An 11,494-nucleotide genomic window follows, 5' to 3' on the forward strand; every position below is an offset into this window, starting at 1 on the left:
CGGATAAAGGGGAGAGAAGCTACTGAGGAGTGTTATTTTCCTTTCCTTGTTCTCAAAGAGGAGGCCAGGGGTCCTGACTGGTTTGGATGGCCTTTTGATGAAATCTTGAGTCTCTGCAAAACAACTGAATTAACATTTGGTTATCACTGGGTGTCAGGCAAGAATATTATGCCATAGAAACAGGGTAGCAGACAGCATGCCTGAGAACTAGCAGATTTGGGTAAAAGAGTTGCAGCCTGGCTTAGCTGCCCTGTTAACTCTTTAGTTACCAGTTACACCAGTAATTAAGGTCTTCTTAAGTAGAAACTACGGAATAAAGCAAAATCAAGGAATCAATTTCAGGAAGGGAGGCTGGGTGGCAGTTTTGCTTTCTGTTTTTAAGAGCAAACATGTGCCGATGCTTCCGTGAAAAAGAGGAGACCGACCCAAGGGAATACACTCTCTCTCTCCTGCTGACACGCTCAGCGTTCTGTGTGTATCTTCGTTTTATTCTCACTCTTGGGTTTGGATAATTCGCTAATAGCTAAACAGCCAGTCACTTGATCTCACCCTCCTGTAATTACACAGAAATCCTTGGATCAATTCAAAGAAGCACTTGTCAGAACTGGTGTCCGTGGCCAAAGTGTAGGGTTGATTTTTTTTTTTTCTCCTCTGCCTTTTTCCCTCCAGCCCCTGGCTGTATCTACCATGATAGCTGATGTCAGCTCATTTTCATTTCAACTTGGCCTAGGAAAGTTTTCAAGGAGGGCATCTGAGTTTGTAGAATGTTGGGGCAGGCTCCAGTCTGTGTTACCAAATCAGTGGTAACACTGCATACTAATTGGCTCAGGCAGGTAAATGTAAATGTAAGTGCCACAGGGGATTAGCTTCTGGAACAACTGGCCTTGGGGACTGTATTTCTAACTTTTAGGAGCTTAGCAAATGAGCCTCAGCAATATTTTCTCTGCTGCTAAAGTTCTCTCTGCCCTTTAAAGGAGTTAAGTCCAAAATTAACCTAACTCCTGAACACAGAATTTAGACAAATAGTTTTATGTCTCCTGAAAGGAGGGGCAGCATTTTAACTGGTGCATAAGCCACACTGGGGAGGAAAGACCATTTTATTACTGGCAGGAATGTTTTAGTGTATATGCTAACAATTGGCAACATATTAAAACTTCTTTAATCCAGTAGAGGGCAGAAGTGAATTTTAGCTTTTTCTTTCTTTCTTTTTTAAGTTTTATTTATTTATTTTGAGAGAGACGGGGACAGTGTAAGTGGGGAAGGGGCAGAGAGAAAAAGGGAGAAAGAGAACCCCAAGCAGGCTCCATGCTGCCTGCACGGAGCCCAATGCGGTGCTTGAACTCATGAAACCATGAGATCGTGACCTGAGCCAAAATCAAGAGTCGGACACTTAACCTATTGAGCCACCCAGGTGCCCCAATTTAGCTTTTTCTTACCTGGCACATTTGTAAACAAATTATACTCAGCCTGTTAATGCACAACTTATTCTGGTTGTCTGGTTGGTAGTATGCTCAAAGCCAGCTTCATCCTGTTTAGGACAGAAAACAATGTATAGAGTTTTGAGTCATTTATGCCTAAGAGGGAACAGTGATGTGGTATCCAAATTATAATACCACTTCTAGTTTGTTCAGCTCTTATTTATTAATTATAATATTTCAACATATCTCCTACATGCATTTATGGCACTCCACATGCTACAATTTAAAAATATTTGAAATAATGACAAATTATTTCATTATCAAATATTCCTCTTTGAAAGCAACTGCCTACCTGTGAGCCCATAAAATAGTGAAAATGATTCTCCCAACCTGTTCTAGATTCTGAGAAGCAAATCTTACCTGTTTATCCTGTAGCTAAAACTTGAGGTGGTGACATTTGTTACATTATAAAGATGAGGTTAATACTGAAACATGGTAGCCATTGAGAAATGAATCTTTCTTTGTCTTGGTGTTAATGGTAACTTTTAATCCTTGGTTACTAAATTTGGTTTTTGAAAACCGCTTTTAAAAGGAACATAGGGGCACCTGTGTGTCTCAGTCAGTTAAGCCTCTGAGTCTTGATTTCTATTTCTGCTCAGGTCATGATCTCACGGTTGGTGAGCAGACTCTGTGCTGACATCGCAGAGCCTGCTTGGAATTCCCTCTCCCTCTCCCCGTCTCCCCGTCTCCCCGTCTCCCCGTCTCCCCGTCTCCGTCTCCCTCTCCCTCTCCCCGTCTCCCTCTCCCTCTCTCCCGTCTCCCTCTCCCTCTCCCCGTCTCCCTCTCCCTCTCCCCGTCTCCCTCTCCCTCTCCCCGTCTCCCTCTCCCTGTCTCCCTCTCCCTCTCCTTGTCTCCCTCCCTCCCTCTCCCCTCCCTCTCCCTCTCCCTCTCCCCCTCCCCCTCCCTCTCCCTCTCTCTCTCTCTCTCTCTCTCTCTGTCTCCTCTCCCTCTCCCTCTCCCTCTCCCTCTCTCTTTCCCTCTCTCTTTCTCTGTATCTCTCTCTCTCTCTCTCTCCCCCTCTCCCCTCCCTCTCCCTCTCCCTCTCCCTCTCCCTCTCCCTCTCCCTCTCCCTCTCCCTCTCCCTCTCCCTCTCCCTCTCCCTCTCCCTCTCCCTCTCTCTTTCTCTGTATCTCTCTCTCTCTCTCTCTCTCTCCCTCTCCCTCTCCCTCTCCCTCTCCCTCTCCCTCTCCTTCTCCCTCTGTCTTTCTCTGTATCTCTCTCTCTCTCTCTCCCCTCCCTCTCCCTCTCCCTCTCCCTCTCCCTCTCCCTCTCCCTCTCCCTCTCCCTCTCCCTCTCCCTCTCCCTCTCCCTCTCCCTCTCCCTCTCCCTCTCCCTGTCTCCCTCCCTCCCTCTCTCCCTCTCTCCCTCTCTCCCTCTCCCCCCCTCCCTCTCCCTCCCTCCCTCTCCCTCTCCCTGTCTCCCTCCCTCCCTGTCTCCCTCCCTCCCTGTCTCCCTCTCTCCCTCTCCCTCTCTCTTTCTCTGTATCTCTCTCTCTCTCTCTCTCTCTCTGCCCACCCCACTCGCCTGCGCATGTGCACACCCACACTCTCTCAAAATAAATAAATAAACATTAAAAAAATAAAAGGAAAAGGAAGATAAATTTTCCATGCTGACATTGTAGCAAAGGCTGCTTTTGCTTGGTTGGTATGTAATGTCTTACATTGGGTTACTTAGGAACCAGTCCCTGGAATGGAGTTAGGATATTTATTAAGAAACACCCCTGGGATCAGCCACCATGGAAGGGAGGGACCCTAAGGAGGATCAGGCAGAGGGAGAAGTCAGGTGTCTTTGAAGACCACAGTGTCTGCCTTAGCTGACCCCCCACCTCCACCCCCGGGAACTCTGGATTTGAATGGTTTTTCAGGGTATCCTGAACCGGGGCATTCCCAGATTGATATGTATCCCCATCCTCATCCCAAGTCCAGGACATGACTTGAGCTGGCTCTTGGCAGCCAGTCCTTAAGGGACAGCACTGACAGCAGGAGTGTGAGAAACAGCCCCCAGTCAGGTATACTGGATTCTTTCTGACCAATTATGGATTTTTTAAAACAAAAGTGGTAGCTTGCTATATTCCTATTTATATGTACGGAAATGGCACTAAATGAGAGTTTTTCATGGTTAATGTGGTTTGGAAAATAGGATCTTAAAGAACAGAAGAGAGCACATTTTTATTTCATTTGAGTATTAAATTCTGAAATAAAATGGTAGCGTAAGCCTGTATACAAGGCTTATCTATTTGCATTTGGATTGTCTTATTAATAATAGGCCATGTTGATTCAAAGTAATTGCAGTGAATAATGGAACTGTAGTTTGTGATAGTTCTTTGCAATCTTTGGAGAAAATTTGTTACATATGTCACAGAGAGTGATGCTGGCAGGAAGGGCATGTTTGTATGTGGATGGGACAGTCATTTACATTTAGTCTTTATTTAAACAATTCATCCCATTAATGGGTTCAGTCCCTTTAATTCTATCTTTTTGTTCCTTTGTCATTTAGTCATACCTTCAGTTCCATTCCCACTGGGTACAGAGCCCAATGCCTGCCTACCACATAGTGGAGACATAGTCCTCTCTCTCAAAGAGCCCACGTTAGCATCCAAAAATCATGTTTTTTATATCACCACACAATTGTACTAGAAAAGCATACCATTTGGGAAGATATTAAGCTCATGATGCAAGACATGAGTTTTCTAAAATTTAGTGTGTGTGTGTTTTTTTTGTTTTTTTTTTTTTGAAAACCCTGGGTTTTTTTCATTGGTAATAAATATTTCAGTTGTTTTGTGTGTGTGTGTGAAGACAAGCTAACTTTGTTCATTTTTTAATGAAAATGTCTATCAGATACCCACGTCTGAATGCCCATAGTTTTTTAAAGTAAAAATGGTCTTCCATGAACAAAGCAGCTGACTTAGCCCACAGCTCTAGCATGAACCCTCTTCTTGAGGACAGCTTTTGTATTTCAGTGTGAGGCAGAAGTGCATTCTGGTTGCTTCCCATTTTGTCACACAGCATTAGAGAGGCAGCCCCAGGTGGCCCCAGTTGGTTAAGCATCTGACTCTTGGTTTCTGCTCAGGTCAGGATCCATGCTGTGTTGGGCTCTGTGCTGACAGTGTGGAACCTGCTTAGGATTCTCTCTCTCTCCCTCTCTCTCTCTCTCTCTCTGTCTCAGCCCCTGCCCCCTTCTTTCTCTCTCTCAAAACAAATAAATAAACATTAAAAAAATTTAAAAAAGAAAGGTAGTTCAAGAGTTGGGATTTAATAAAGTTAACCCATTTCATTTTTCTTTTCCATTAGGGATTTTCTGGAGTGAAACTGAATTTTTTAAATAATTTTTAATTCATTTTTCATTAAAAAAAAACTTTTTTTAATGTTTATTTTTGAGAGAGAGAGAGAGAGAGAGAGAGAGAGAGAGAGAGAGTGCAAGAGGGGGAGGGCAGAGAAAGAGAGAGGGAGACACAGAATCTGAAGCAGGTTCCAGGCTCTGAGCTGTCAGCACAGAGCCGGACGTGAGGCTCCAAGTCACAAACTGGGACATCATGACTTGAGCTGAAGTCGGACGCTCGAACGACTGAGCCACCCAGGCGCCCTTGAATTTTTTTTTTTTTTTAATGCTAGTACAGTAAAGAGTCCAATGACTGCCAGTGTGGTTTAGTGCCACTGTCTTCACGAATGCCTACCAGTTTGTCCCTCCACTTACTTCATACCATCAAGTGTCAGTTCAGGTGTCAACACAGTAAAAAAAGACAAATTATGTGTTAGTGTTATTGTGGAAAGAGCTGTGACCTCACCACCCCCTGAAAGTGTCCCGCATTCAGTCTCCACAGCCCACGCTGAGAATCACTGGCACAGAGGGATGTTTACTCAGGGCAAACCTAGGGGTGAGGAGGCTGTTTTGGCAAGAGACAAAAGAGCCTGGCTTTGTATGATGACAGCAGAGATGGGGAACAGGGAAGGAGTGAGAAATGTTGCAGAGGTTATATAGACAAAATTTGGCTGTAGAAGCCAATGAAAATTAAAGCTTACTGAGGTTTTCAGCCTGGATGATCTAGTGGATGGCGATGCTACTGACCATGGTGATGACGGGGGGAAGGAAGGCCCCTGTTTATGATTGAAAAAGTTACTGCTCTTGCTACAAGAGAAAAGTCTACTGTAATTCTCCCACTCAGCAAAGGATGTATTCTCGCATGTATGAGAAAGAAGAAAATACTGCTGTCTGGGTCCGTGTGGCAGCCTGAGATCTGAATTTGCACTGGAAGCGAATAGTGGGTGTTGGAAACTCAGAACGTTCTACATTGATGCCAAAGAGTCTGGTATCTGTGCTTCCTGTAATAGTGTTTTCTCTTTCTGCTTTTCTAGGAATGGTGCAAAAGCTGGACCAAAAACTTCCAGTGGCCAATGAGTACCTGTTGCTCTCCGGGGGAGTCCGGGAAGGCGTGGTGGACCTGGACTTAGATGAGCTGAATGTCTATGCCCGGGGGACAGACTACGACATGGACTTCACTCTTCTGGTGCCAGCCCTTAAGCTGCATGACCGTAATCAGCCTGTGACACTCGACATGCGCCACTCAGCCTTGTGCCACTCTTGGCTGAGCCTCCGGCTCTTTGATGAGGGGACAATCAGTAAGTGGAAAGACTGCTGCACCATCGTGGATCACATCAACGGTGCCACCAACTACTTCTTCTCCCCAACCAAAGTGGCCGACTGGTTCTATGACTCCATCAGCATTGTCCTCTCGGAGATCCAGAAGAAACCCCAGCGAGGGATGCCAAAGGTGGAAAAGGTAGAGAAGAACGGGACCATCATCTCCATCATTCTGGGAGTGGGGAGCAGTCGCATGTTGTATGATATCGTCCCTGTGGTATCTTTCAAGGGCTGGCCTGCAGTGGCCCAGAGCTGGCTCATGGAGAACCACTTTTGGGATGGGAAGATCACTGAGGAAGAGGTCATCAGTGGGTTTTACTTGGTGCCTGCTTGCTCATACAAGGGTAAGAAGGACAATGAATGGCGGCTGTCCTTTGCCAGGAGCGAGGTGCAGCTGAAGAAGTGCATCTCTAGTAGCCTCATGCAGGCCTACCAGGCCTGCAAAGCCATCATCATTAAACTCCTGTCCCGGCCCAAGGCTATCAGCCCCTATCACCTGCGGAGCATGATGCTCTGGGCCTGTGACAGACTTCCTGCCAACTACTTGGCCCAAGAAGACTATGCAGCCCACTTTTTGCTGGGCCTCATCGATGACCTACAACACTGTCTGGTCAACAAGATGTGCCCCAATTATTTCATCCCTCAGTGCAACATGCTGGAGCACCTGTCAGAGGAGACCGTCATGCTCCATGCGCGGAAGCTCTCCTCCGTCCGCTCGGACCCGGCGGAGCACTTGCGCACGGCCATCGAGCACGTCAAGGCGGCCAACCGGCTGACGCTGGAGCTCCAGAGGCGGGGCAGCACCACCAGCATCCCCTCCCCGCAGTCCGACGGAGGGGACCCCAACCAGCCTGATGACCGTTTGGCCAAAAAACTGCAACAGCTAGTGACTGAGAACCCGGGGAAATCCATCTCTGTCTTTATCAACCCTGATGATGTCACAAGGCCCCATTTCAGAATTGATGATAAATTTTTCTGAGCGTTTTGCTGCCTCCCCCTCCCCCACCCCTTTTTCTGGTTCTCAAACGCTCATCATGTGTAGTGTGGTTTGTGATGCTGACTTTCCGTTTTTTACATATCCAGCCTAGATTGGATCTGTTAAGAACACATTTTAAGTTTCCTGGTTCTGCAGGACGGTGCAGGCTCTGAAACAGTATATTACTATTTCATATTCTGCCTCTGATTTTGTTGTTTATTTTTTGTAGTTATTGTCACATTGGTTTTTGGTTTTGGTTTTGGTTTTTTTAAGGAGAACTTGAGCCATAGACGAAAATGCCCATGAATTCTCTTGCTTTTTTACCGTTTCATGCTTTGTGCAAATTTGTTAATGAGGATAGGGCAACAGATCTCTTTCTGACACTTCAGGATTCTGTTGTGGGTTTTTTTGTGGGGTTGTTTTGTCTTTTTATTTAATTTTTTTTAATGAGCTTTCATCACTACAGATATTTGAGAATCATCTGAACCTGGAAACTACCTGGTATGTTAGCTGGGTTTATTCCCTTTGACCAGTGACGGGAGTAGTTTCCCCCTTTTCACCAAACAATGTAGACTTTGAAAGTGATAATGCTACCAGTTGTGTTTTGAAGCAACTTCATTGAATGTAATTGTCCTCAGATCAGAACTTTGGATGGTTTGGAGGGTGTGTTTGACAACTTTCCAAACAGAATTAAGGTTTCCAAATGGTAGTTTTAGCGTGTGTAATTATTTGAAGCCTTATTTAAATCCTATTAAAGAACATACCATTATAATTGTTATTTGCACTAATGAAATCTTGGCCATTGTCAGAGTTCCAGTGTGTGTGTTTCAATAGACATTGACATCCACTGTTGAAATGCTGTCATTTTTTTTTTCATTTAACCCATTTCTCTCGATCAATAGAATGATTCTTTGCATTTGTTTCGTTCTCCTTTAATTGTGGGGTCCTGTTTTTCCCTCTTTGATATTCCTGGTTCCTGTCTTACGGAGAGAAGTTTGTAAAGCTTTACACCTGCTAAGTGACCACCCGAAGCTGGGGAAAATATATTTGATAGAGTAGGTGTCTTTGTATGTACTGCTTTTGGGGTTATAGAGGTAAGCTTTTATGTAAAGTCTCTTTGCTTCTACTGGGAGTTGTGGGGAAAACTGGCAGAAAGAATTTATAATCCCCGAATAGAAGACACCATGCCTGTCCAAAAGCAGGTTTTCTATAGAGCAGGAACGAGGACATATCTGTGGGTGGTAGCTTTGTGTGGAGGTGTCTTATCTTCATGAATGAAATCACTTGCCAGGTTTAGATACCACAAGTCACTGGCTCCCTGTTTTGGTATGGACTCATGGCAAACTGTGGTGTCTGAGAGGTCAGGGGCCCAGCTGATATCTCAAAGGATGACCATGATGTCTACTATTGGAAAGGTCAAGCAACAATTTGGATTTGATCTTAAAGGTCCAGACTCACAAGTTGGATTTTAGCCAATTGAAATCAGGCATATGCAGTCTTGGGTTTTTGCATGGGAATTAATGTAATGCTTATAACTGAAAATGAAATCATTCAGCCATCTTAAGTCAAACACAAAATAATAAAAGAAACATATTGGCCTTGGAACGTTGTTGTTGTTGCTGTTGTTCGTTTGTAATCGGGGAACCATTTTCTTATTGGTAATACCAACGGTGATTTTCAGTAAACGTAGCCCTGGGTTTGCTATTGTCTTTCAGACCAGATGTCCATGTAGTGAACACCCAGTTTTCCTACTAGTATCTTTGTCCCTTTCCCCAGTTTTCCTACTAGTATCTACCTGCCCTCCACATAATCTATGTCCTTCTCAGAAATGAGCCCATCCCCAGCTCCAGACATGCATCCTGATTGGTATAAATCAATCGACATAACCATTTCCCTGGCCACAATTATTGTGGATTAGTCCTATGATGTAAGCTGTTCCATTCAGGGAGGGACACATTCAGGACTCTTGCTCAGAATGCTGGGGAAGAAGCAGGCCTCTGGATGTGCAGGAAGAAGCACTTGGCCTCTGTCCTCTGACAACTATCATATAGTTACAACTGGAACCAACCTTAGGATGAAATGACATGGTGTAACACTATGGAGAGAGGAGAAAGAACATGAACCACCAGACGCAACCCCCACCCCCACCCCAAGTCTAAGGCCTCTCCTCCCACTGGTTTTTCTTGTCAAATGAGTCAACATTTAGTTCTTTTAGCCGGTTTGAATTTGGTTCAACTCACCAAAATATTTAAACTGACATTCCAAACTATTTCGGTTCATTTAAACTATTTCAGTTGATGTGTGTCTCTTTTCTTTCTGCAGATGGGTATCAGGGATATCTCCTATAGTTTATCTAAAGGCTAGTTTCTGCTTTCTGACTTGCTTAATTCCAAAGAATATCATAGACTCTGTAACTAAGAAATATGCACCTGGTAAAGTATGTTAAAACTTATTATACTTTGACCATTATGTGACACTTCCTAGATTAGAAGCAATTGTTGTAAACCACTAAAGTAGCAAGCATATTCAAAGGCACTGGTTCTCTTTAAAGTCAACCATACACTGCCATAACTGTGCTTTGAAGTGGCCTCTCAAATACAATTAGCAACACTTACAATATTTTTAAATGCTGTGTTTGCAGGCAAAGTTTCATTCCAGATGTGATAAAAAGCCTAGTTTCAGTGATCCTTTTGGCATGTTTTTCCTTTTGCCACGTCTAGTCCTAATAAAGAACATGCTCTACAAATTCTGGGTTTAACTTTATTTTAAAAGTCCAGAGGTTTCTGAGATCTAGTAACTTTAAAACTTTAATATTTTTTTAATTCCTGGAATTTTCTATCAGCACCATAAACCCAGGACACGGATCAGACGTTGGTGAAGGTAGGTAGATACGGAATGTAGTCTGATACCCTTTCTTATCTGAAACTTAGTAAATCATTGAATTACTAGCCTGCTCTCCTGAAGTCCAGAAGATTGGTAAAAATCACTTCCTTTTCAAGTGCAATAGGAAGTGCCTTAAGGCTGGAGTCACAGTTTCCAGATAGCTTATAACTGATTTTTTTTGGTCGTGGGAATTTACAAGCTACAACTCAAAGGATTTCAATTCTCTGATGAGACCTGGTTTCATATATTTCACAAGTAGATTATTTCCTACCCTCTGCTTTTCTCATTTGAAACAAAAGATCCAAAGATATAAGTAAAAGTTGGTTTCAGAGTGGAAGGAGCCAATTAGGATCAGATATTATAAAAATAAAAAGCTCCCTGAAATTACTATGCAGAATTATTTCTGGAGGATTCTGGGGCTAGTCGAAGAGCCCCTAGGGACTTCTGCACCACCCCTTACACACATGCACACACAGTGCTTTCACTGCACTGGTTGGAAATTTCTTTAGTCTATTTTGTAACGCTTCCAGGGAGGATTCAGCCCATTGGCTGGTCATAGCAAAATGTTGATTCTTTTGGATCAGTTCGTTACCTTGCTGAGAAAAATTTCCTGACTTGGAGTTCAGCCTTGGATGAGATTGCTGGGAAGGAAAAGGAAGCTTGTGCTTAGCAGCAGATGCGGAATCCTAGGGTGAGGCGGTGTCCTGCTGCTTCAAAGCTCCACACTGGTCTTTGGGGAAGTACCCAAACTTCCATCCTGATATGCTCTCCCTGGAACCTCCTCCCTTGAGCCCCCCAGGGGGCATTTGTATGGCTTTTTCACTTCCCAGATGGCCATTAATAAGGGTCAGGGAAAGACTTATTTCACACTTTCCATCATATTCTGACCTGGAGGGTGAAAAGCTATTTGCCATTAGAGCATTATTCATATACTAAAGGAAAGATGGGCATCATTTCCTGTTGCTGTTACTTTATTAATATCGGGTAAATAATATGTATTTTCAAACTGATTGATTCAGTGTCATTAGTGCTCTTCTATGAGACAGTTTTTAAAATGTACCTCTTACGCTCTGATTTCCTCAATAGGTAAACAAAGAATGTATGATCTCAATATTGTTTAGTTATTTGCCATTGGAGAATTATTTGCAACACGTCTAAAGTTCCAACTTCTGTTAATGAGATGGAAAAGTATAGTTTTTATGTTTTAAGAAAACATACATCATATACAGTAGAAATCAAGCTTATAATAATCGAACTACAATATTGTTTCTCTATGCCCATTTCATAGTGATACTGTATTAGCAGTACGTTCAAAAACATGATGGTCCATAAAGTGCACCATTTGCTGTATGGCACTAAACTTCTATACTAATCTAGTGTGACCCTGGTTTTCTAAGTTTGGGTTGACAGCTTTTAATCCACAGTTGGGTCCCAACATTCATCAAACATCAGGGAGACCATACATCTGTGTCAGTGTGGTTTAGAATAATGAAGAAATTTGAGCAAAGCCAAATACTAA

General features: G+C 43.5%; 1 protein-coding gene across 4 annotated transcripts in view; it reads left to right on the top strand.

Annotated features, from left to right (window-relative positions):
• The window catches only part of MB21D2 (Mab-21 domain containing 2), a 113,595-nt gene extending 104,910 nt beyond the window's left edge, over nt 1-8,685 (top strand). For all 4 annotated transcript variants that reach the window (XM_007083545.3, XM_042956655.1, XM_042956656.1 and 1 more), the window contains one exon: nt 5,831-8,685. In XM_007083545.3, coding sequence (XP_007083607.2) covers nt 5,831-7,095 — 1,265 coding nt within the window. In that variant the 3' untranslated portion in view covers nt 7,096-8,685. The remainder of the gene's footprint in view (nt 1-5,830) is intronic.
• The last annotated feature ends 2,809 nt before the right edge of the window (nt 8,686-11,494 follow it).

This window comes from Panthera tigris, chromosome C2 (genome assembly GCF_018350195.1).
Source record: "Panthera tigris isolate Pti1 chromosome C2, P.tigris_Pti1_mat1.1, whole genome shotgun sequence".
NCBI lineage: Eukaryota > Metazoa > Chordata > Mammalia > Carnivora > Felidae > Panthera > Panthera tigris.